Source organism: Poecile atricapillus, chromosome 3 (assembly GCF_030490865.1).
Source record: "Poecile atricapillus isolate bPoeAtr1 chromosome 3, bPoeAtr1.hap1, whole genome shotgun sequence".
Lineage (NCBI taxonomy): Eukaryota > Metazoa > Chordata > Aves > Passeriformes > Paridae > Poecile > Poecile atricapillus.
The window spans coordinates 87697015-87724060 of NC_081251.1; the positions used below are offsets into that span (position 1 = coordinate 87697015).

Sequence of the window (27046 nt, forward strand, 5' to 3'; positions counted from 1 at the left end):
GTAAGCTAAATGGAACATAACCTTATCAGCAACCTTTAGTAGCTATTACTGTACAAACATCCAAAGAAACTGTTGATTCAGTTCATCTGGAGGAAACATCTGAGAAGAAAAATCATGGAAAGTATTCAAAGCCTACAATAATTACTGGGGTATGAGAACTTGCAACTAGAACATTAATATGCAAACTACACATATATATTTACTACAAACCAGTATACTACACTGTAGTGTTGTACATTACAATAACATTTTATCCTAAATCATAACATGTTGCAGTAAGAAAAAAACCTGCTGTGGGATGTGATCTCAAACTCACTTGTTTACCTAAAGGAGTCATTCTATTTAATGTTGTGTTTAGGTGCTCAGCTCTATCAAGGGGGTATTGCCTGTGTAGTTCAGCTGAAGTATGCCTTGCTTAGAACACCTGGCAGAAGAATAAGATGTCTGTGGAAATGCAGTACAGTGCATAAGGGAAAGGAAAACTGATTGTCTGCAGCAGCTTACCTTGTTTGTTAGCAGCTGGCATACTTGGGGTACATAGTCGATGAGACAACCTCCACCAGGAAAGACTGGGATGTGAAGGGCAGATGACCCTCCAAGGGCACTAGAAAAATAAGTTAATTTAAGAATACATTACATGTACAGTCCCTGGGATTTGAAAATTATTTCTGCGCAGTCCTCTTTCCCTATTCTTGAAGTCAGAGGGCCAAGAGGAAGTATATTTTATGCTGTGGTGATAATAAAAAGTATTGAGTGATACCATCTATAAAAACAGGTTATACCATGATCCACTGTAAATTAACCACTTAAATCAAGAGTATTACTAATACAAAACATTCTCTCAGGAAATAGCTTCTTCTTTGTGAACAGTGCTGTTTCTTAGCTCTCATCAGTAAGATGTGGAGTACTGTAGTTCAGGTATCTTGTTAGTGGGGGGTAGAGGACCTGAATTCCTCAGCTATTCTAAAACTCACCTTCAGTCAAACCAGCTAAGAATAATCTAAATACTTGGGACTGAGGAGTCATAGATGGCCAGATGCAAATATCAGTCACATAATCTACTCCAGTTTTGGACTTCCCAATAGAAAACAGATGCTAACCTACTAAATCAAAGGGGCAGTGGGTCAGAAAGATATCAGGTACATGATGTTGTAAGGAGGATGCTGAAAGAAATAGGTTTGTTCAGTCTTCAGAGAACATTGCAGAGGGGGGATACCAAGGAGGGAAGCTGAAGGCATATTGATGTCTTCAATTACCTAATGGAAAATTATAGAGATGGTGGAGTCAGAGGTTTCTCTGAAGTGGGGCTCGGTGCTCTGTCCTAAGAGGTGCTAAAAGCCCAGCTGAACAATAGGGCCATGATCTGGCCCTGTTCTAAGAAGTGGCTTGTCCAGATAAGCTCCTTCTTGCCAATCTACATTGGTTTATGTTTATATTCTATGATTCTATGATTTTGTTCATGCCCAGTACGAAATGACAAAAACAAGGATATTAATTCTGTCTATGCACATACTTGATATCTAAATGGTAGGAATCCATAGAAGTACGGTAACTTTAGGCAGCTTAACCATTTGCCTTTATCAAAGGACAGAAGACTGAAACACACCTGCTATTACTCAGGATAATGGCTTCTTTGGTGTGGAAAGATCTAACACTTATTTAAATCAGGCTGTACTAGGCAACAACTAGGTAAAGTCCATGCTACTTCCTGCTAGCAGTACTGACCTAAATTTTTCTTCATAGTCCCTTACCAAATCAAAATTTGCATTACACACTGTGGCTTACATCATTCACTAACCATCAAGAACTATCTTGGACATCATTAAAAGTATCAAAAGCTAAGTTACTTTGTGTGGCTTTCTATTTCCATGCTGTTTCCATGACAAATTACTGGCTAGAAAGAAAAGTTCTTTGCAAGTCTCACTCTCCAACAGGATCTGGCCTCTTATTTTCCTCAGCACTTGATAAGAAACCACTTTGATAGGTATAAAAGTCTACAGTCATACATCCCTTTGAAGGAACAGAGCCTACATAAATAAAAAAAAAATTCCAACCTCATAATGATGTATATGGAAATCTGCTACTCAGGCAAAACAGTCTGGATTTAGCAGACTGTTCACCACATGGAACAGTTCTGCAGGTCTGGCTTTTGCATATGCAATGATGAAAAAAAAAAAGCCCTGAGTACACCACAGTTGCATAAAAAAACAAACAAACTTTTTCAGCAGAAGTAAGACTTGAATGGGATTTTTTAAGAACAGAATTCAGTTTCCTTGCTGCTACCCCCTTACTAAAATTATTCACACAAGAATATAATTTTGCAACTTGTGGATGGTTACAAGCAGTGAAGTGTGACTATGAGATGATTAGAAAGTTGGAACATTTCTGAAACACTATGTTCTTACAAAATTGCAAGTATAGGGGGTCCATTGATCTCTAATGTTGGAGAATGGAAGACTTGACCTCCTGCTGTGTTACAAGTGGCTTGTGAACCTTACTTTAGAACCCTGACTTCCAGTTTCTTAGGCTGCTTAAATATGATGTAAATACATCCATAAAAGCCTCCAATCTCATAGACAGAGCAACTGGTACTGTCCACTTTGCATCCTGCCTTGCCTCATTTGACACCGAGTCCAAGTTCCCTTGCAGCATGGACATACCACTGAAGGTGATCACATGACTACAACAGGAATTACAGGCTTCTCTCAGTTACAGTAGCAGGTATGAAATTAAGAGTCATGTCTAACAGACTACATGTGCAAAAAAAAGCTTTCGCTCCTGTATCATAAGCTTACAATACATCTTCCACACTGAATATTATGATTTGTGAGTAAGGGTTTCCCATTTTACCTGTATACATCTCTTGAAAGTAGCCATTCTGTAAAAATGTGTTGACATAAATGGAAATCCAGCCCTTCTCAAATGAAAACAGACTGCTAAAAGGTGTGGTTTCTGAGAAAGAGGTCCCTCCACAGAAAGAAGTCTGGAGTTTCTAGTATAATTATCCTCTGACAACAGAATAAAGCTGTACAATATATAATTGATATTCTGTAGAAATAATTATGGGTAAGGAAAATTAAGAGTGGACAGGCTTCTTTGTTCCCTCTATTGGGTCAGGGAATCTGTATATTAAATATTTTAATAAAATACTGCATTTGCACAGGACCATGCCTCTGACCATCTCAAAATTGTCTACAAACATTTAGCAATTAAGATTATTCTGCCTTATTAAACTGATATTTATATTTAATTTTTAAGCACATAAAGAAGCTATTGCTCCAAGTTTGACTAAGCTGTACTACAATGTCTCTGTCATGTTAAAGGAACATATTTGCAGTACCTCACAACCCTGAGACCAGGCAAGAGGCTGTAATAATTCCACTTATAATAAACCTGAAACTGAAGGAAGAAGAGACTTACACAATTCCAAAGAAGGACTTGTAAAGGGTGCAAAATGGAGACAATTAGGAAAGGGAATGTTGCCATGCAGCTCAATATCTAAGGCTGCTTTTTGAGGTACCTCACCGTGCAATCAAAAGAAGTGCCAAAGTGCTGTAAGAAGCCTTTTATAGTGAAGGACATTTCATTTGGCAAAGTATTTCAGCAGCACAAGCTAAAGTTTGCTGCATGTCAAATCTGCTTTCCAGATACTTGGGCCTCTTGGGAGCATAGACCTTAAACACCTGTTTGCAATCAAGATTTCCTTCTCAGTATCAGTGCTATACACCCCTTATAAAAAACCCCTGTGTTCGTTTTATCAAGACAACAAAAAATGTTAAACAAAAAGCATCAAGACACACGATGAGGAAGCAGACAACTGCCTCCCTACAGCTGCCAGAGTAGGGCTAGTTTCAGTACAATCAACTGAACTGTGTTTGATTTTTACACTGTTTTTTTCCAATGGACTGCTACTTTTCAAAGGTTAGAATGCTAATAGTCTGGTAAGCAACAGAAAAATTATTTTATTTCTACCAGTACCAGATGAAGATTAAATACATGGTAGATCTACCTGTCTCAGAGATAAGGTTGTACAAACATGCTGGAACGAAGACCTGTGTGCCTCAGAATTTTATTTGCTTGCTCTTACTCTAAGCCTACTGAGCTCTGCAAACAAACTTCATACACCCATTTTAAGACAGAGCAGAGACTCCTTTGCAGCAAGGTCCTGTCCTCCTGAGTTTCCAGTCAGTCACAATGTGATTCTGATCCATGGGCTGTGAATTAAATTGCATTTTGTGAGGAACTCACTATTGAATTCAACAAGTGCAGCAGTCAGCCTGCATTAATTGAAGTTCTGTGACATGATGAAATACGAGTTCAGAGAGCGTAGCTGGAGTATGTTTACATCTCTGCTGTTGACTGGTGCATTCCAATTGACTTGCTCTGTCTGTCTCTCTATGGATCTATTTATTCAGGCTGACATACAGCATGCAAAATTCTTCCACATTTTTGGTAACTTATAATTAATTAAAATGTCTTTCTCAAGAAATCATCCTCAATAAATGGCTTAGCATTATTTCACATTATTTCATTATTTCACAAGTTTAGGGAAGTGACTGTTTTTGTTCTTGGGTAAAGAAGAAGTAAAGAACGAGTTATTTGCCCTTCCTTAAAAGCATCACCTCATTAGAGAAGAAGGGTACTTGCAACTTTCAAGCTCAGAAGACTGGGTACTTCAGCAAGGCACACTTACAAGCATGTCGAGAGATGCTCTTACTCCTATCCCTATAACTCTTGGGCCTTCCTAGTTCCTATCTTGCTTCCTTCTTTCTCCAAAGAGAAAAAAATCCAGGTTTCTCTAGATTGCTGGGAAACTAAGGAGTTCGTTCTGAAAAATGACGATTATTTCAGACTACACTTTACATCACAGTTTGAAGAGTTAAGTGCTAACACAGGTTATGCTACTACAGCTAAGGGCCTGTGCACACATAATACAGTTCATGTTTTGTGCCCCCACCATACCTCCTCCCATTCCCATTTCCAAAAATTACGTAAGTTTTTCTGTGAAACAAGTATCACATAGAAAAGAACATTTACAGAAAAGCTATGAAAAGGAGGTACCTTACCTGATAGGAGTTTGTTTTTTTTTTAGGAAGAGTAGAAATTGTGTATTTGGGTAAGGAGGTCCAGAACTCTAAGAATCATACTTATCCTGAATACAGTGTGATATAGCATTAAACAGCTTTATACCAAAAGAAAGCAGTATGTAATATTGACTGCACTCAACATTTCTAACTCAAATATATTCTTTCTGCAAAACACACAGAAAATAGGGAAATAACATGTTCAATGATTGTGAATGATTTGTCTAACTTTGAAAATATAAACAATTTAAAAACTTGCCTCTGAGTGGAAAGACCTTTTATATGGGTTTAAAGTAATTAGGAGCTTTTATGGCAGTGTTAAAGCATTGTCAAATCAATGTACTATTGATGGAAAGTAGACTTCAGACTTTATAGACTACAGCCCTTTATTTTACCAAGATACACCTTTTTAACTCTCTGTAATACCTGCCGTATTTTGAAACTGAAGCACACTGCAGACTGACGTGAACATTAAAAGGGTTTATTACTCATGACGGCTATATCCAAGAGTAGCCTCAAGCATGTGGAAAGAAATTCCCTTATTTTTGCTCTTTTTTCCTATTTTGAGAGGCATGTTCAGGGCTTTGATCTCCTTCCCTGTTCTCTTTCTCCTTTGTTGCTGAAGTAAATAGTTGACTTTTTTTCTTTTGCAGTTTCATCACTTTAGTCCATTACACCATTTGGCACAAGAGATATAAGGAACCACATCAAATAAAAGCACGTGACCACAAACGCTGCCTTACCAACCATGATTCCAGATTTGCTGTCAGTTTATGATTTTTCAGACTTGCCTGACTGCAACCAAATCCCTCCTATCACACAAATAGCATGGCAGAAGCCTTGGGATAGTTCTTTGATCAGCAACACAAAGCTCAGCAGTAAAATAACAGAACATTTGTACTGAAAAATTGGACAGTATAGTTTGAGACAGTGTTTCCTTCCCTTTCTTGTAATAGCTCATTAAAGCAAACATAATTAACATATTGCTTGTCCACTCAAATCAATCACAAAGGGAAGCATGTCCAAAAAAATTTTCATTCTATTTTTAAAGAAACAATTTTTACTTAGAATTACCTCTACTACAATACTGTAAAACAGAAATGTATGTTTTCAGCTAAGAGATATAATCTGAGGCATCTATATTATTGAATGTAATAGAAAAAGAAATACAATCACAAATAGACCTAGAGGGAAAACTATACCAAATTTCCTTATCTGAAGAAAGAACTCAGACTCAGCATCTGGCCATTAGAGCTGAAAAGATGATACCATCATTTTTTCCTTGATCTACTAGTGGTTCAGAGTAAATTCCTCTGAGCTTGTCCTGACTAGTGACTGGAAAAAATATGAAATAATCACTTTAAAGAGCTAATACTAAACCCAGAATGTATTCCATTTTCACAGAATGTGCAGAAAACTGCAAGTCAGACTTACTGAGCTTTATTTAAAGCTCTTCTGCTGACCCTGTATGTTCTAGCAAGTTATTTCAACCATTCTGCTTCTTTGCTTGCCCACTTAAAATGTTAAGATGCTTACACTGAAGTACACAGAAGTTTAATAATATTCACAGACTAGTACAAAAGCTGTGGGATGAAGTAATTTGAAACTACTAATAAATACTATGTTTGGATTATTCCAACTTCTCTGTTCTGCTGCAGGTAAAAATTTAAGAAAGAAGCAGTTGTCTATAATATATTAGCCATTTTACACAAAGTGGTTATACCAAGGAGACTTAACATTAAGTGTGCAGATTCTAGGTTCTAGCAGACTTTAATCTATCAGACTTATATGCAAACAATAGCTAGAGTGATTCAATACTGAAAGATTTGTGGGGATAAGACTTCTGTCCCCAGGATTATACTCTTTCTCAAAGAAAGTAACTCAAGAAGCATGAGATTAATAGATGGTTAATCCTATAATTACATTAGAATTTGTTTCTTTTCATCTCTTCACTGACAGTACTGAGAGCTAGAGGAAGAAAAAATAGATACTTTTGCACTCTCAAGTTTTTCTTACTGCTGTATGACAGCATAAAAGTCTGAAAATATTTGTATTTCCTCTGTATTTGATAAATCAGGACTGAAAGGATTTTTCCTTTATTTAATGGACTTTTACACGCAGAAACACTCTGCATAAAGGGGACTGCCAGATTCCTACTGGTGTTGAGTGAGTGCAAACTTGGGCTGCCAGTGCTAGAAAAGGGAGCACTCCACCATCCTCACATCTCACATTCTCTGAAGAAATAAAACCACAAGAGGATAACAATTACTACCTTGATGTCAGTCAGTGGTACCACAGGCCACACAAGCACTCTTCCTACAACAGGCACCACATTCCTTTTTTCTCAGGACCCACTTTTATAAACTGACCCATGGCTTACAGCAGACAGCTGGGCAGGTAGCCCAGCACAACTGATTGCCCTCTGGCACTTCCATCAAACCTCAGGGTATGAACTTGAGGAAAAGTTCAAACAACAGAAATTATCAGTGAGGCTTCAAAGTGTACTGGTGCCAATAATATCAGTCCATAAAATGGTACAAAAATTATGGTCACTGATTCATTCTGACAGCATAAAAGCAAGAAGTGTAAAAGCAATATATTTCAAACTATTTCAAAGTATTAATACAGAATTCTTTTTCATAATACACTACTAACAGGTTCAAAAAGAAAATATGTAAAGTTCCACAGGCTATAAAGAGTGTGTGATTCTCTTTAAGGAGAAAAATTTCTGGCAAATGTTGCTTTTGTGTTGCAACTTATTGAACTGATGCCCCCCTTAGTTTTTTCTGCAAAAACAGCACTAACAGCATCTTGTACTGCAAATGTACTATACTCAGTCAATTGGAGCAGATAATAATGAGAATCCATAACAAATGACAGAAGAACTGAATTTAGAGACACTTATGATTCCAAAAATAGAACTTTCATGTACCCTTCCCTCTCCCTCCCAAAAGGTACTGCTTACTAGTATTAATTCCAATTAATAATATTATAATATAAATTCTTTTTTTTTGCTAAATAATAATTAATTAAAGAATATTTACAGGAAACAGATAAAAGAAGCCCTGAATCACTTGCTAGATGGCTATGGTTTAAAGAGGAGGGCATGGTTCCTGTGCCAAAGAACTTTCACAGGCCAGTATTTCAAGCCACACTGCAGAAAGGGGAACTGAATGAGAGGGTAGAAAGCATGTACATTGAAGAAAGGAGACTTAAACCATTAACACTTACAATGTGGACAAATAATTTCCAAAGCAATTTGCTTATTTCTTAAAGGTTGGAAACAAATTAAGAGAAACCTGAGTGAGAAGTGAAGAAACGTCAGAGAAGATTTTCAGAGAGAATTCAATGCACTAAGGAAATAACAGCAAATAAAACTCCCAAACAACCAGGAAAAGTTGTAAGAAAGAAATCCAGACAAATAGAGCAGCAACAAACACAAAAGAACAGAAAAAGTCGGTAAGATAAGCAACATGGGCAGATAACTAAATGGAGTACTGTGCAGTCCTGTTTTGTTTTCATTACCACAGATGTTCAAAAACTTATAAATGAAGATTAAAGAAATTAATTAAGATGCCAAGAGAAACACCATGTTGCCTAACCTCCTTCTATTTTCTTCTGCATGGACCTCAGAAAGAAAAGCAAATGTGAAAGAAGCTGAAGACTCATCACAACTATGACAAAACAAGATTTTGGGTGAAGGAAAAGTCAACTGTAACTGAATTGTAATACTTTTCCGTCTTGCACTGGTTTGACATGCCAACAGAAATCCAGGAATTTGCTTAAAATTATGCACAATCCCCAATTCTTCTTCTCATGAACTGTGAAGGAGGAAAGCTGACTGTTATACAAAATTTATTCTTCAAATTCCTGTTCTTCAGAAAGGTACTTTTAATGGCATTACCTATTTTGCTGATGTATTTATAACCACCTAGACTGTGAATATATTAAGGGCCTTCTAAGTAGCAAGTAAAATAATACTGGGCATTGGCTCTTCTACTTCAAGGCAAAAATGCAAATGACTTCTAAGAGTTGTCTCAAAGGAACTAAAAATGGTATAGCATGAAGTCAGGAGCTAGGAATTATAAACTTCTGCATAAAGAAGAAAAATAAAAAGAATATTGGATTGCTGGTATGCTGTGAGCAGTATGCTCCTCTGAAACAATAGCACTCAATAAATTAAGAAAAGAATCCAGGATTTATTTATTTATTGTAAGGATTCCTGGAAATTCCTCGCTGCACTGAAGCCTGGGTGGTATGTTGCACAGTGCGACAGATACTGATCTACTCTTTTATAACCCATTTTGCTTTGGTGATGAAGATCTCCCAAACAATTCAATTGAACAGAATATTTATCACAAATCCATGGACATCTTCTCTTATGATCTATCAATAAAGTAGATAACATAAATTAATAACTGCTCTAAGATGGTATCTGTTACATGTACAAACATATGCTGTATCTATCTGTAATTTCTGATCACTCTTCCAGCATGCATTCAGTAACATCCAGTTTACTATACTGTGACTGTTCACATGGCAGATAATTTGCTAGTAGTTGTACTAAACCCGTGATAGCAGTGTCTATCGCAAAGCAGGAAAATGACTCTCAAAACCTGTAAGACTATATTGCCTTCATTTCCTATATCTTGCAGCCTTTTATGTTTTGTGATTGCACTTGCTCATATTGTTCCTTATTTTATTTATGTTCCCTAATCTACTTGCCAAATTACAGTAATTATCTCTTATTGTTAATATTTCCCTATATTGCTTAATGGTCACCATTTCCAGTGACAACTATTTTGTAGAGCATTTAGTTTTTGCCTTTGTGTTAAAACACTGCTGTGTTGTAAACTTCTCTCATGTAATTTTTTTCCCATTCTTCTTAAGCCAGACAGTAATCCTCATTTGTGAATCTCATCTATCTGAAGAAACTTTTTGTATGAAACTTCCTGTCCATTGCTTCACCAGCATCATGTTTAATTAGTGTACATGAAGAATGAGAAATACCTACTGAGAGGGCAAGAAAACTTTCAGAAATGAAATGACAGCAACATGCTGGAAAACTTCTGGAAATGAAGTTGAGCATTTGGGTCATCAACAACAATGCCTGAGGGAGACAGAAAGGTAAAGGAGAAAAATGTTTTTCTTTCATACATCTGGCTTCTGACACTGATTTCCATGTGTATGCAGCATGATTAAAAGGCATTCTTGCTCAGATCTTGAAATTGGCTTTATCTTATATTCACAAATTATGTGGAATGCTACAAGTCTGGTCTGGTGCTCCTGCTAAATGCTCCAGTAGGCTGAGTGCACTCTGGTTTTATGTAAGACAAATACACATGTGGACACAAGGCAAGAGAACATCAGTTTTTCAGGTAAACACAGCCACTGTGGCTTGACAAGCTAATATGAACCACGTTAAATCCTTACTCATTTAACAAGGTGATATCAATCTCAGTTTTGCAGTCCCTCTCAGAGTCTTTACCACAGGAATTTGTGTAAGTCTGTTTTGTTCCTATGAATACAAATAATTCAAAATTCATCCTAATACATTCTCTTCAAAACAGAGGGAAGCAGAGCTATGGATCACATGGCACAAGAGCAGCCTTTGGTAGGTGGGAAGACTGAGAAAAATTCTCAGAAGAAAACACTGGCACTTTGAAATTCCAGTCTCACACCAGAAGTAACAAAGGTTCCTTCTGTAAAAAGGCAGACACAAGTCTACTTTTAAAAAAGAAAAGAAACCCACAGGTCTTCATTGTGTCAAAACTGAAGCAGGGATCCCATATATACACAAGAAACTGGAAATCTCATAATTTGTAACTTAACAGCAGGGCTGTCATTCAGAAGGTGAATACAGGGATTTCCAGGATTTTGTTTACACTGGTACCTGGGTTTTGGTCATGGAGCACATTCATTATAGCATGTTCTGCAAGGCAAAGACTGGAGAAAAAAAATCCTTTTCACAAAGATTCCCCTTATCCCAGAAGAGATAATGAACATTCATAGTGCACATACAGATATCAGTCAGGTCACGAATCAAACATAGACACTTCTACACCCTGAACTATCTTTAAAGCTGTCCCTCCTTCCCTTAGAAGTTGCAAATACTTACATGGCCATGAAAGACAAGAATTTCACCTTTACATTAGTATATCTTGTCACCTTCTAAGGATTTTATTAATGTTACTTAGCATTTAAGTTGAGTGGTAAGATAATGAGATGGCCTAAATGGCATCTGCAAATAGATTAATTTGCGAATTAATACTCGATGCTTTGATAAACCAGCCTCTTTAGTCGAAGAATGACATTTTCAGAAAGATTGTCAGCTTTTAAATAATTTCTGTTCTGTCATTCAGTATGACTGAAGTATTAAGACTACATCTAGAACTGCATCCTAAATAAAGTATTCTCTTTTTGGAAATTATTTTAAGGCTCTTGAGTCATATAGATATGTAAAAATATCAGATAATTACCAAAAATAAAAGGATTGAAGCAGTACATATCTTATTAAACTACCCTTTACCCTAAAAATCCAAAGTGTTTTAAGAACACATAATACAATTTCTGTATAGTGCTTCTACAGATTTCTTCAAATACATTAATACACAATCCTTGATACAATTTATGTCAGGGAATGAATATTATTGTACACTAATAAAAGCTGAGCAGAACTCAACTACTTCAGAAGTGGAGTACGACCAGAATTTCTCAAGTAGGTCCTCAGCATCTTTCAAGATGAAGTTTACTATTGAGCCATTTCAGTTTATCTGAAATTCTGCATTCCATCTACTAATAATATCGCAGTGTCAACAAAATCCCATGGATACTACCTAATCAGGCAGGTTAACTGTTTTTCCATTTTACCACATTTAAAGAAGACACTGCACACTGTCTATGCTATCCATCTGCAACCACAGAAGAACATGATTTCAGACTGAGACAACTTCACAAGCTTTTTTTTTATTGTGAAGATCTGTAACTGAAATGAAATGTTATTTCATGTTTCACTGAAATGAAAAGTTATTTCTGAATTGACTTAAGAATATAAAAATGAAACCTTCCATATTACTTAAATCTATAGATACTGTTTTAGAATTTAGTTTACCTGGGACAGAAATACCTGATTTGGGGCTCCTGCATACTTAGGTTATTATTTTGTTGTGAAGACAGAAGTTCTCAGAAATCATATGCTCTTTGCATTTTCTATTATTTCTTGTCTTCAACACACAGGCAATCATTGGATGTTTTAAAGTAAATTATAATGAATGTGCTAGTTTATGAAGATTTTAGGTATGCTGAAGTTGGAGTAAAAAAGAAAAAAAATATGACCCTACAAAACCAAAAAATACACTTGTAAATTTAAATCTAAACTTCCCTTTTTGTATCCTGTGTTCACTGGGCTTCCTTCTTGAAAATGACTGAAGGCTTTTCCTTTATTAATTACTTCTATAGTTACTGCTTCTTTGGATACTGATAATTGTTAATTTCTTTAAAAATCGCAGTGGTTACATTGACAGCAAAGAAATCAAACTCATCTCACACGTTCAGATTTTTTACCTTTCACTAAGAGCTCAGAGTAATGATGCAACACCAGGATACTATACATGCCCAATGTCACTTCAGATTAAGAATCAGGCATAGAGTTTAAAAAAAAACCAAACCAGCTGTTTTGTGATACAAATGAGGGAATAAGATTTGATCCTCTTTTACTTAGGTAATCCTTATCTACCTAAAATAAAAATGTCCTTAGAACCATAGGATTTGGATCTATTGTACCTAATATATGGTTTTCAAGCAAAAAAGAAAGCAATAGTGACATGAGAGTCTTTAATATCATTCATCAAATTCTGACTTCACAAACAACAGCCAATCCAATAATTTCTCTTATTCTATCCTTTCTTTTGTTTACTGTTTCAAACTTGGCAGTTGTCTAATGCAATATACTATTTATTTATGTATTTATTTATTTCAGTTACTAAAACCCTGGATACATAAATCCTTATCTGAATGTTTCCTTGAGAAAATGAGATACTGCCTTTTTACCCCTACAACCACCTGCACCAAAATACATAAGCTCATAAGAAAAATGTGTAATATTAAGCATTTTTGATTAATATCAGCATTTTGTCCCCCAAACCCCCCAAAAAACTCATAATTTCAAAGTTTTGTTTTACACATCTGCAGTAATTTGATCCTCTTCTGCACATATGCCGTAACAACACTATATCACCAATGTTAATGCTGTACCAATATATGGACATGACCTAATAAAAGTTGATGAATTACTTCTTTATGAGTTTTATGTATGTGAATGTCAGCTATAATATTCCACAGATGTAATCTCTGTATTTCTTTTATTCCTGACTACCTGCCAGTCAGTGTTTACCCATCTTTATTTGCATGAATCAGGACTATTCGCAGGACAAGTAAGAAGGAAGTTCATGAATAGCATAGTAACAAAGTCTGGTTTCCAGTAGACTTCTACAATGCTTTGGACTGACTTTTTACATGGGCTGCGTTAAAGCCACAGCACAGCATGAGTTCAGTCCTTATAAATATCAGAGAAACCACACTGGAAAGATGTCCTAAATGCCTTTGCCAAATGAAAAGCTTCAAATATTGTTTACACCTTGCAAGACATCAGAGCATGCATTCAGGAGAGGTATCTTGACTGAAGAGAGGCTTTTTTCACCTGATATTTAATACGGCATGAATTCTGATTGAAGTACTTCCTAAGATTAGAATATTCATAACTTCTTTCTCCCATATTGGCTCTTTGCTCACTGAATTCAGTGAGCTTCAGCACTGTACTCAGCACCGAATACAGAGGGCCTTCAGCCTTTCCTTCAGGTGCCAGTAACAGTATTTGCGTCTTCTTAGTGGTTATATTCATGAAACGATGGGAATTTCCTATTTTCAAAACTTCTCCCTTTCTGCAATTTTTTTTTCCCAAATTAACCAGCAGGCTCAAAAACATTAGCAGGATAAAAATAACAGATACCTGTATGTACAGATAACATGATCATATTAATTTTACAGCAAAAAAAATCAACTTTCTTCGAAGCCAGATTAAAAAATAACCCAAATTTTCCACCACACAATGTGTCTAGGGAGAAGCTAGAGTCCTTGGCAAAAGTAAACAGCAGGAAAACAGCCAAGACCTCAAGCTCTGTCTATGCAGAAAATGATAGCAATTCCAAGAAACTCATCCCCAAAGCAACCCCACTGCTTAACCTGAAAGCTTAAATAAAAGACTTAAAATCAACTGATTAAACTCACATTGCACATGCAATTCAGAGACAGGACAGTGTTCCTAAGACACTTCCTGAATAAGAACAAGCATAGGAAACTTCATCCCATTAGGTAAATCATTTGTCAAAGCTACTGTTTCAAGAGCTTCTACAAATGCCTTAATCGCAACCCCAGGAGTGTCAGTATAATACTAGCACTCCACTTTCTTTACCATTAGCGCACACAAGTGCATACTCAAAAGAAAAAGTTCATAATAAGTTCTGTAAACCTGAGGTGCCAAAGGAAGGTATAACTTGACACTGTCACAGAAAAGAATATTGATGCCTCTTGAGGGATGGAAACTGAATCAGTAAGGCAAGTATGTTAGTCCTAAGGAAGTTTCAAAACAGGACTCATTTGAAACAGCTATCTCGTATGGAAAACCTCACCCTGCAATTGCAATATTTCTAAATAAAAGAAACAGAAGAAAAATATTTATAATAGAAAACATGAGGCAATTTTGAATTGCAGCAAATTTCAAAGGCTGTTCCCCCTCCCAGCTCCCAGCTTTACTGGAAACCAGGATTTGCTTAATACCACTGAAAACATCTGACAAAGGCTTTTTAATCTAAATTTAGAGATATGAGCTTTTCTTTCCTCAAAGGTCCAGAGCAGGGATCTATTAATCTTTATAGTTTTGGACATTTATATGTTTATGACTCTCTTCTTGGACAGTACGCAAAGGGTAAAATTTAAAAGATTCCACCAGCCAGTTGTCTTATATTTTTTATTTTATTTTTTTTTAAGCTGGGAATTTGTGTTAGAGAAAAGGCTCAAGAATTTCTGGTAGTTTCACAGTAAGTTTACTAATCTTCCTTGGTGGGTAGGAAAAGAAGGTAAATGAATCAACACAAGGAAAATAACGGTCAAAATACCAGAAGGTGATGTTCACTGGGTACCAGAAAATATGGAAGCTTTACCACCATTTCTTAAGTTAGAAAATACTTTTGTACTCTGCCGATCTCCTCTGGTTCGAATTTTAAAATATAATGCAAAATGCATGTGTCAGGAAAGGTCCTATAATTCCAGAAAACAACAATCTACTACCCCAATGCCATATAAAAAACAGTGTACAAAGATCTATTGGTATATGTTCTTGTTGCTCTTGTTTTTTCCACCACTTGACTTTTCAGAAAACTCTGAGATTTTTTGTGTATGTTGAAAAGAGGGGAAAAAAAATCAACCAGGAACCTGCTCTCAATGCATTCTGTTTATCAAGATTTTCTAGCAAAAGCTACTCACCATTTGATTTGCTACTGATTTACTGTAAAACAACTGCCTGTTATGCAAGGATATAGCTCTTGCAGGAAAAAGCCCTCCAGTACAAGTCACTGCAGCTCAAACCATCTTCATTTGTTGAGTGCAGAGGATACTCCTGAATGTAGTTCTACATACTCTTTTTTAAACTTTCCTTTAGCTTCTCATAAGGCTGCTCAAAGACTGATCATCCCTTGTTGGAGTCAATGAAGGTCATCTCAAGCCCTGTGCTCTCTGTTGTACTGATGATGCACATTACAAGCAAAAGTTCAATGACCATTTAACATCAGCCAACAGTAGCCCAAGAGCCACCTGTACCTGCAGAATCACCACTGGTTTTAAGCAGAGCAAAATGGAGGTTTTTCACTCAGACAAAAGCAAGTCAAAGGAGGTGGCTGTGGAAATTGCAAGATATGATGACAGCTGGGTTTTTTTCCTGTGAGGGATTCCCTAAGTTTTAGGCAAATAGGCTCAATTCAGATCCCCCTCCTAGCACGTATGTGCTAAAATTAGGGGTAGTTTGTCTCTCCCATCTATGGTAGCTCTTAGAGAGAGTCACTAAGAAGCCTAAGTAAATAATTACCTCAAACAGCGAGATTAGAGCAGGAGGAGGGTTCAGTAGTGACTTGTGCTGTTTAAAATGGTTGTAAATGATCTGACAAACATGTGAGCTGTTAGGTGGCAGTTCAGGGATGACAGGTTATTTAGTGTAGCCAGAACAAGCTCCAACCATGAAGAATAATGAACAGGCTCTGAAGCAGAGGAACTGGATGACAGTAAGAACGAGGAGATTTAACACAGATGAGAATGAAGTGATACATGCAGAAAAAAACCCCCCTAACTGATGCCTAAAGAGGCTGCCTGGAACAGAGGCTGGGCAGAGTGGAAGGAATAAGGTAGGTATTTATTAAAAGGCTTTCAAAGGATACACTTTGGGCAGTACAGGAGCCTGGCTGTGGCTCTAGCCAAGATGGACGCAAGATGGTAGACCAGGCATGAGTTTTCACACTTTAATAAATTTTGGTCCATTTACATTTTGTCCAATTACAACTTCAGGTTATGAAGTCCCATCCTCCCAGATTGGTCACCTCAATTTGCTGTTGCTTATACTTATTTGGGCCCAAAGCTGCAACGGTATCCTTGGTTCTCAGGCTGGAAAAGGACTGTTTTGTCTAACTACCCTGTGAAGAGATCTTGCTAACACTTCTTATGAAGTTGAGAGTCACACACTAAGGCAGTACAGAATCTGGAAAATATGAAAGCTAAAACTTAAGGCATTATTACCAAAAATGTAAAATGGGCACCAAGTATCCAGCTGCTCTCGGGGTTATGATCAATGTTCAGCTGAAATGTCAACTCAGCACCAAATAAAAAGTCAAAACAAAAAGAAGTATGGGATTGAGGAAAGAAGTAGAAATTTGTCTGCAGTAAAACTCAGTCTGTAAACCAGAAAATGAGGACAGAAGACTGATTACCATAACATGATGAGTGATGTTGAAAATGTGAATAAGCACTGACTAATTGCTGTCTCTTCCAATACTTCACAATACAAGTGTAGTGGCCAACTTTACACCAAGCTAACAGGAAGAGCTAGTTTCAAAACTAAAAGGGAATACATCTTAATGCAAGATGTAGTGGAACTATGAAATTCCTTGTTTCAATGTGTATGCAAAGGGTAGGCTGGACAAGTACACAAAAGAAAAATTCATTCAGGATTTCATATGAATCAAATTTCCTCAGCCACCAATGTCTTAGGGCTGGAGAATTCTTAGGGCAAAATATCGTATGTGCTAGCCCTATTTCTATGGACTTTGTTATAATTTTGCACATGCATGTGATTTTCTAGTGGGGTGGCATATTTAGATGATACTGCAAGGCAATTTACAGTGCAAAATTTTAATCACAAACATGTATATCTCTATTTACATAAAAAAAAATAAAAGGATCGTCACAGTATTATGTGATTAAAATAGATACCAATCATTTAAATGATGGTGTTTGCTTAAAATTGCAGTAAAAGTAGTTGTTAGAGTAACCTGAACTAATGAGGACAAAAAAGCAGAACTTCAGAATGGTTATGTTTTCTTTTCTTTCAGAGTGAAGTAACTAATTTTGTGATCAGTAAAATGTGATGTACCTTCAAAGCTTTTAGATTTAATGAAAAGTATGAAACATTCAAATGAAAAAAGATTCTCTTTTGAGAACTTCAGTAGCTCTGCAGCAATGACCTGACTTGAACTCAGGCTGGGTGAAACATCTGGAAAAACACCCCATCTGAAGACATAGGACCCTGCCCTCCTTTGCAAGTTAAAGTGATATGCCAGGGATCATGATGATTTTAAAAATGCACAGCTCTGCAAAACACACTGTGCTACCTTCCCCACCCCAGCTTAACATACAATCCTTCTGACAATATCAACAGCTGCCTAACATGACATTTCACATACCATCACAATTTGGATGGCATGTGCTTGAAAGAGAACTTGAAACACTAACACTTAATGTGATGAGGTTTAGGAGAAGATTGAAGGAAATAAACTGAGAATTAAGATTACAAAATGGATCATTCCTGTGTAGGGATGAAACAGTATGAACAAAACAACCAAACCCCAAATGCTATTTACTTTGAGAAACAGGGTATGTCAAACTTCTCAGAGTAGATGGAGTCAAGTAAGGACACAATTAGCCTAAGGACACCACCAGCAAATTGTTGAACACTGTGACATCCCTGCATACAGGTATGGCTAGCTGCAAGATGCCAAGGGAAGAAGACAAGCTGTCCCTGGAAAGGAGTGTGGGGAGGATGCACACACTCAAGCAAACCCCATGGCCAAATATGGCCATGATTTAGGGATGCACTTATGTACTAATGAAGATCCACTTACAGGTTGTGCTGGGGTTTGGTTAAAGGCCTCTTACCTTTGTTACTGAACAAATTTTGCAATTAGCTAATGCTGCTGCTTGATTCTATTTGTGTGCTTTTGTTTTTGAGTATAGAGCAGAGATGTGGGTGAGATACAGCTGCTTCTGTTAAATCTTTTTTTTTTATAGGCTTGGGCAGAGAAAGGGAAGGCAATGACAAACATTGTACTTGATACAATGTTCTCCTTTGTTTGGTGTTTGGGAGAGTTAGAATGCAAACTTGATACTTGAGGTCATTTTACTAAAGGGAAGTGAGGTAAACCTATTAGCAGGTATAACTAGATGGTCCAATTTACTTGATGTATTGCAAATTAGCACATCTTGGTACTGAAATCCACAGTCCATGAAACAGCATTCCACAGGACTGCAACAACAAAACAATCTCATTTGAGCCCTCCAAACTTCACATAAAAGCCCATAGGAAGTCTGCCTAAGTATGCGATTCAGTAGCTACAGTCAAATCAGTCCTTGGCTATTTCACTGGGAGTTCAAACAAGATTCAGAATTATAGCACTGAAGAAATTATCAATCCAAAACTCTGTTGATGAGGAATTAAAAGACAGCCAACCCACTTCCAAACTATCATTTAATTTCTCTGCTACATCCAAATCAGATAAAAATCAATCATTAACAGATTCCCCAGCCTTCTCTTTCTTACTAACTTGTCACCCCATATTACTGTAAAAGGTCATTGAACTGAAGCTACCTTGTTAAAATACTGTCAATGTCTCAGCAGTAAGTTACCTGAAATTTCCTGCTGTGAAAGAATATAGGTTGTATTTTTAAGCACAAACAAGTTTAGGAAAAAAAGAATACCAAAGGGAAAAAAAGAAGACACTTAAAGTTTATGTTAAAGAAAATCTGAAAGGTGGATACTATTTGAGAATCGTGTAAGCTAGAGGCAAGGGGAGGGGGATGTCATCATCTGAGACGCTTCAGATTTGTCATTACATTGGAATCCTATGCTGAAAGGTGGAAATGGTCAAGAAGAATGGAACTATCTCATCCCTTTATGAGAGGCAGATTTACTGAAAAACTGTGTTGCTTGTTTTTAGCACCTGAGCTACACAAAGACACACTTCTCAAACATCAAGGGAAGAGAAATGATTTGCATCTCTGCTCTGACTGACCTGACTACCCCTGAGAGTAGCTTTTTGATAGAAATTAACAATTGCAATAGTATTACTGAAGAGGCTGGAGGTCATGGTTATATATATCACAAACTTTTCAAGTACTACATACTAATGTCTAGATTGTTCCTTGTAACTAAGTCACCAGTTTCTATTCTTCAAGACTGCCAAACCTGTGACATGCTACTGTTACCAACTGATTTAGCACATCCGTAAGTTTCTAATATGATTGGCATCGTACATAATTTCAGAGCATGAAAGACAAAATTGGTTGGGAAACATCTAATTTTCATCTCTCAACATGACAATAGATGAAAAATAGCAACTGAAATGCACAAATTTATTGCCCAAATAAGTGACTTAAAAATCCATGTATTAGTTGGGAAAAAAGAAAGACACACAGGTCTATACATGTCAAACTTACACTCGTATGGATTGTGTAACACCTGCTCCAAATTGCTTTATCTTTGGATACCTACTTTGGAAAATGACTTATTTAAAGCTGTTGTCAGTCCTTGGAAAAGGCTATCTAGCCTTCATTGAACCATGTATTTATTGCTATGTAATTAGTTCAGAATGTGAAGAGCACTGATGCTAACCTGGCCAAGACTAAAAGTAATGAATTGTTGCTCTTCAAACCAAATGCTGAGAAAGATTGGAACTTACTTCCATGGTCTGATTTTTCTAACTTTGAAAGAAGAAATAAAAATGCAGTACATGTAAAAGCAAGGAAAGCCTGGAAAACTGGTGACTATAAGGGTATGTCTCATAATCCCACAGATACAAAAAGTCTTTTCATTTAAAATTTCATACTTTGCCTTGAAAATCCAGCCCTCTACTCTCTGTCTACCAGAAGTCGCCAGAATTTTTCAAATCTAATGAATGATCTGGACCTGATATTTTCATCTCTCCATCAATGTAAATATACATTAAAGGGGAGATGAAACAGAGACAACTCCAAAACTAGTAAGACCTAGAGAATAAAAGAGCAAAAGCTCCTAGTTGGGGAAAAAAGAACTATGCTTCAATAAAGTGTTTTCTATTAGTTAAAAGAACAAGGTACAGTTAATGGGTTGGGGTTTTTTTAATTTGTAATTTTAGTCAATTTTGTTGTTGAAAAAAAGCCCCCAAACCCAAAACTTCACCTCCTTGTGTTAGTTTGTATATTGTTTTCCCTTTTTCATATGGTACTAAAGGTAGACAAATTAAAGAGGTATTTCTTCTCCAACAGTTAACTCCAACAGATCAGTTGCATATTTTCTACGTAAAACAGTTTAAAACAGCCAGTTCTGACTTTATGTCATTGTGACTGGTATCCTAATCAAGGCGCAAGCCTCCCCTGCAGGTACCACATCAAGACCGCTCAGACTCTGCAGTAACTTCAAAGGACCAAATTAATTCCCAAACGACACTTGTCTTTTTCCTTCATGTGCATGTACAACATTCTAAGCAGAACTTATCAAGGCCTACTGCAGCATTCTGAGGAGAACTGAATTTATACCACGTTACAAGTATAAGAAATGACAAATAAGGCATATCACAGGATCATAAAATGGGCCGGAAGGTACTTTAAACCTATTTCTAACCCCCCTGCCATGGACAGCCAGGAACACCTTCTACTAGACAAGGTTGCTCAGAGCCCCATCCAACCTGGCCTAAAACACTTCGAGGGATGGGGTATCCACAACTCCCCTGGGAAATCTGTTCTACACCCTTACTGTAAAGTGAGTTCAAAACCTCTTGAACATCATCACCTGAATTTCAGAACTACTTTCTCAAAAGCTCCCTATGAGTTGCTGTAACACAGCTTCACCTTCCCATGTCTTAGCTTTTGTCACTTTAAGACAACTACAAATGTACAGAAAAGTAAAATTTAAGTCACAGATTTTTTTCATGGTACAATACGAAATATAGATCCTACTACTCATTATATACTATTTGAGCTTTTTAAAAAGTTATGATAAAGGAAAAATTTCAAGTCATTCCCCTAGCAACACTTAACAAACCTCATTAATTTCTCTGTAGAGCACTGATTTTATGATTAAATAAATTAATCCAAAAACCTTTTTATTGTAATATCCAAGTGATAAGCAAACTAATTCTACTTCCATCTCCACTCCAGGTGTCAATGAACACAATGACTGGAAAACTTACACTTCCTCAAACTAATTATTTCTTATTTCCAAACAAAATAACTTGGAGAGCCTGAAAATGCCACACAAGTAAAAATGATAGAGCATCTAAGAAGAAAACCCCCATAGTCAATACTGGATACTGGAAGTCATCTCTGAAGCCTCATTGCCCTTCAGACTTCCATATACCCTCTTTGACTTCCTTTAGCCAAATTTGGATCTGACAAACCTGAAACAATTCTCCTTTTGTCCTTTAGGATTGAAGAGTTATCCACCTATCTATTTGCTGGTATAATAAAATGAAAACATGGGTTGAGAAACAACATAAGATCAACTGTAAAATATTACTGTGGGTAACAACAGTTTCTAAGTAGTTAATCCAATCAGACAGGTCTATGCCTGTCATCTTTGCCCAGATTTGAACTCATGTTGCCCAAGAGAATAGAAATTGGTGATGCAGGAAGAAATGCTCAACTGTACAGTATTATTTGCTTGTGGCTCAGCAAGCACTTAACCACATATATGAAGCTCTGCCAAGATGTCTTCCTACAACAAAAGAATTTAAGAAAAAAGACAGAAACAACAAACATAATCAGTAGCTGGCAGATTTTGGGTGGAACACTATTTACCTACTACTCATTCTTAAAATAGAACCCAGTATTTTTACAGGTTTTAAGGACTGAAATAAATTAAAAGATCTTTTCTGCCTGCCTGAAGATATAATTTTAATCAGCTTGCCAACTGCATTATCTATTTATCACTAGGTTACTGAGATATACTGGCAGGACCAAAGCTCAAAAACATACCAAATTATTAAAAAGATCTTTTTCATGGTGGGAAAAAAGTACTGCTACACATACTGAATTTTTTAATTTCCATTTCTTTAGAGGACACAGCAGAAATAATACCGGTGGAAATACTAGAGGAATCTGTATCAGTGTATGTAAGTCTGGGTAGCCTCAAGACAGCCTATACAGTTATGGCAGGGCAGTAATTGAGGAGGGTAACTGAGAAGACATTTTGCATTAAAAGAAATGACAATAAAAGAAAGAAGACATTTCTAAGTCTAGCAACACTTATCTGGTACAGACTGAGATTATCAGAGGGAGTCTCTATTTGCTTCTAGCTTCCCAATCACGAAGTCTTTCTGACACACATGGATACATTCACACATCCTGACAGCATTTGGTATTATTTTATCCCAGAAGGGTACCAAGAAGATAAACACATTAAAGTCTGCAAAAACAGATATTCAGATTAAAAGACAGTAAAACATTTTATCAGTAGAACAGCACTAAAGAAATTGTATACTGTATTCCTTGCATAATTTCAAATCAAGCCTGGATAAAACTCCTGAACATTTAACAAAAAGATCCTTTCTGGTACTGTGGGAATTGAGACATGTGAGGGATAACTTGTTGCCAAAAATAAGAAAAATAAAATGCATTTTAGACATGAACCACTGCTGTCAATTTGACCACCTCAGAAACGTGCATTCTCCTTTAGTCCCCAAACAAATGGTGAGAGAATGCTGCAGAAGACTTTCCCACAGTTTCCTTCTGTGGCTTAAGAAAATAACTTCATAAATACAATAACCATTTATTACAGGGGTATGTACATACAAACATAACCTCTCCAAGAAAACTGCAGAAGAATAAAAGAATATGCACACATAAAAATGAAAAAAGCCACCCCAAACCATGTCTGTTAACAGGCCACTTGTACGAAAGACACTTCTGCTAGCACAGTGTACTTATAAACTCTCTACACCCCTACATTCTTGACTTTAAAGGAAGTCAGCTGTAGGACCTTGTTAGATATTAATTAACAAAAACAGGGAGTTGCCGTGGTGAAAAGTAAACAACATTCCAATTGCAGAGTCTGATGTAACATGGGTGGTTGCATATAGACTCTACCATTAAACTATTAAACAAAATATGCTGAACAGATTGGTGGATGAACAAAAATAGAATGCTAGACTTTCACAGCATTAGTATAACAAACAAAATCAGGATAAATCTATCCTTTTTCTAACATTTTAAGTGTACTCAGTTGTATGTGGAAAGTATTCAGCAATGCCAGTTGCATTGCCAGGATCACTCACTGCTAGTGACTAGTGTTCTATTTCAGAGTATTCATCCACTTACTTAGAAATTTTGCTATAGTATGTGAAATTAAGAAAGGAAAATACAAATTAGCATCTGTGTATTGAAAAGGCAACTTGAAGTTTTCATTACACAGAGCCAAAAAAATAAAGTAAAAGATTTCCCAGTATTATGTGCATTGGTGTCGCAAGACATAACACCACACAAATTCTTCAATATTTGGTTCCATGCACTGCTCTAATTTATGTCATGTACCAGTCCAAAAGGACTATGCATTAGTGATACTTGTCAGAATGCAGAAAACTCATGCCCTTGTTCCTCATGCTACCCCTTCACAGTGACAGCAGTGAGATAAGAACTTAATTTAACTTTCTACCATCTCATCATGACCTCCAGCCAGAACAAATCCTAGATAGCAATATGTCTTCAAGACTCACCCATCCATGCTGCTGGAGAAGTATGAGACTAACTAAAAAAAAAGTCTTTCCTTCTGCACTGCAATACATGGCATACTGCTAATGACATTGTGTAACACTGCTACAAACTGCACAGCTTCAGTCTGAAGGGACATGTATGCTCCAAGGACTGGGACAACTGAGGTCTTGGGATTCTCAGACTGGACTTTCAGAAGAGGTCCTCCCCTAAGGAGCATGGCAGAGCAGCAGACTGGTTCCTCAGGGAAACTGCAGGATCTCCATTGAAATGTATTCAAGACATGGACAGACTCTGCAACACAAAACCTGAGCTAGTCCTGCTGGCAGTCCCATGCCAAGCAGGAAGCTGGCCTAGATGATTCAGAGTTCCTTTGCAACAAAGAGTTCAGTGACTCTGATGTGAGAACTACCACTTATTTGCTGCAAAAGAATTTTCTACAAAACCACTCAACCTATCCTGGGTTAAGGGACTTGATATATTTTATGAATTGATGTGACCTCCCAAATTTTAACACAAAACTATGAAAAGTAAAGAAATTCATAGTAGTGAGAAATATCATCTTCTTAATGCTGAGACATGTAATCTAAATAGAATACTGTCACAGAGGAGAAAAAAGGTTTTATCAATTATACGTAATCCAAGCTTTGATAAATACAATATAATGCAATGCTTTTGCTTTCACTGTTGTACTGTATGCACTGTTGCATAAACACCCTGAAGATTTTATACTTCTTTTTATAAATAGTGATACTTGTCAGAATTTTTATAAATTGAAACAATAAATTGCAAAGAGAAATAATGTTAAAAGAAATGTAAAATAAACAGTGTTTTTAAAACTAATGTTTAAATGCTTTAAAATAAAGAACAACAAAGGCACTGGAATCATAGACAACACTAAATGACTGGTCTGGCCATGCACTGATTCTCTGTATCACACAATTAAAAGGGCTGTTAGGTTTTTATAGATCAAACGTTACCTAAACTTTCAACAAGACTTGCTTTGTCAGGATTTACACTTATCATTCAACTCTCCTTGTAGTTTTTATGTCAACTGCAGGAAAAACTGCTATCTGATATGCAAAAAACAGATCTTCATTTCTTGAAAATAAAACAAATTTTCAGAGATGTGTGCAGAGCTGAAAACAAACAGCCAAAAGAGAAACCAGAAAATAGAGATGGAATGTAACAAAGTAAGAAACCAATGGAAGGCAGCATGAGAAATCTAAGTGATAGGTAAATGAACAAAAACAAGAGTACCAATTTAAAACGACAGGATTTGTGGAGGTAGAAAGCAAGTTACACATTCATTACAGGCACAAAAGAAACACAGTGTTTGAGCCATGGAACAAATTAGGAGGATCACTACATAATTACACATTCATGTCATCTAACCATCCTCCCATTACAGAGCAAAAGAAAAAAAATAATTTGGGAAGTCGATCCAAAACATGACCTGAAGGAACTACCTCTACAGAATGTCCCAGAAAGCCCTGCCCTCTTGGAGAAGTCTAGCGAAGAGCAGTGGACTGCTGCTGCTGTGGCACATACAACCTCCCAGGACGGACAGAGGCTGCACAACAGTTTGGGTTAATAACAGAGGCAACCTCAAAGAAAGGAAAAGGAAAGGAAAGCAAGCATCAGCCTCACTAAAGAGCAGAACTGCTTCACATGCAATACTTAACATATGGAATAAACAGTACTGAGGCAACACAAGGGAACAATTAGTCTAAAAGGTTTTGTCTTGGACAAATCCCAGAAGAGAAGAATACTGAGGAAGACACTAACTAATTCAGGGGAGGGAAGGGGCCTCGATAGCTTTTCTGGCCTCCCTCTGTCCTTACGTGCCCTGCATTTATATTTGAACACTTGCAATACCCAGAATATAGGCTATTTAAGGTCAGGAAAACATTGCAGTAGCGCAGCTGCCTCAAGCAAGTAGTGCTTGACATCACTAAACCACACAGAAGAGCACAGCCCTTTCATTGGCTTCAACAGCAAATATCTGCAAGCAGAATTGTTTTGCTCTATTTGTACAGGTTTTTCCACTGCACTGTGGTGTCTGCAACTACAGTACTAACAGAGTTTTGTCCACTGAAATTGTTAAACAGCTGAAGTTTCCTCTCCATGTATTTTTAGCGGCCCCTGACCAGAAACCAGCTCAAAGAATTTAGTTTTAAAATCCAACTGAAAAGAATCTATATTTTCATCATCTAAATTTTCAGTGCTTGCCAAATTTAATTTGTCTTCCTCCATGGATTGTTTGACATGTACTGCATGAACATACCAAATATCACACATGACATCTCTCATTTAAATTCTGTAATATTCTTTGTTGGCACACAAGTATGTTTTTCCAAACTATACATAAAAAGAGTCCCATTCATTAACACAATGGCCACATGATTTGTTGCCTATAGTCTGCACTTTCATTTAAACATAGCTGAAATTTAGTACAGTTAGAGGATGCCTCTGGCAGGTTCAAAATTGAACAAATCCAAGTGATTTTTTAAGGGGATTTAAGTCCCTAAGAAAGAAGTTCACAATATTCTTGAAGGGGAAACTGTTATCTAGGAAAAGACTATCCAACAAAAAAGTCTCACCCTTGATAATGTCTTTTATATATTTTCTCTAGGTAGGTCCAGTGTGCAAGTGCTGAAAAGGAGCTAGGGATTCAGCTAACATTC

General features: G+C 36.7%; 1 protein-coding gene across 3 annotated transcripts in view; it reads right to left on the reverse strand.

Moving 5' to 3' along the window:
• Positions 1-27046, reverse strand: part of BABAM2 (BRISC and BRCA1 A complex member 2) — a 171758-nt gene that overhangs the window by 39251 nt on the left and 105461 nt on the right. For all 3 annotated transcript variants that reach the window (XM_058836505.1, XM_058836503.1, XM_058836504.1), the window contains one exon: positions 505-604. In XM_058836505.1, the coding sequence (XP_058692488.1) occupies positions 505-604 (100 nt within the window). The remainder of the gene's footprint in view (positions 1-504; positions 605-27046) is intronic.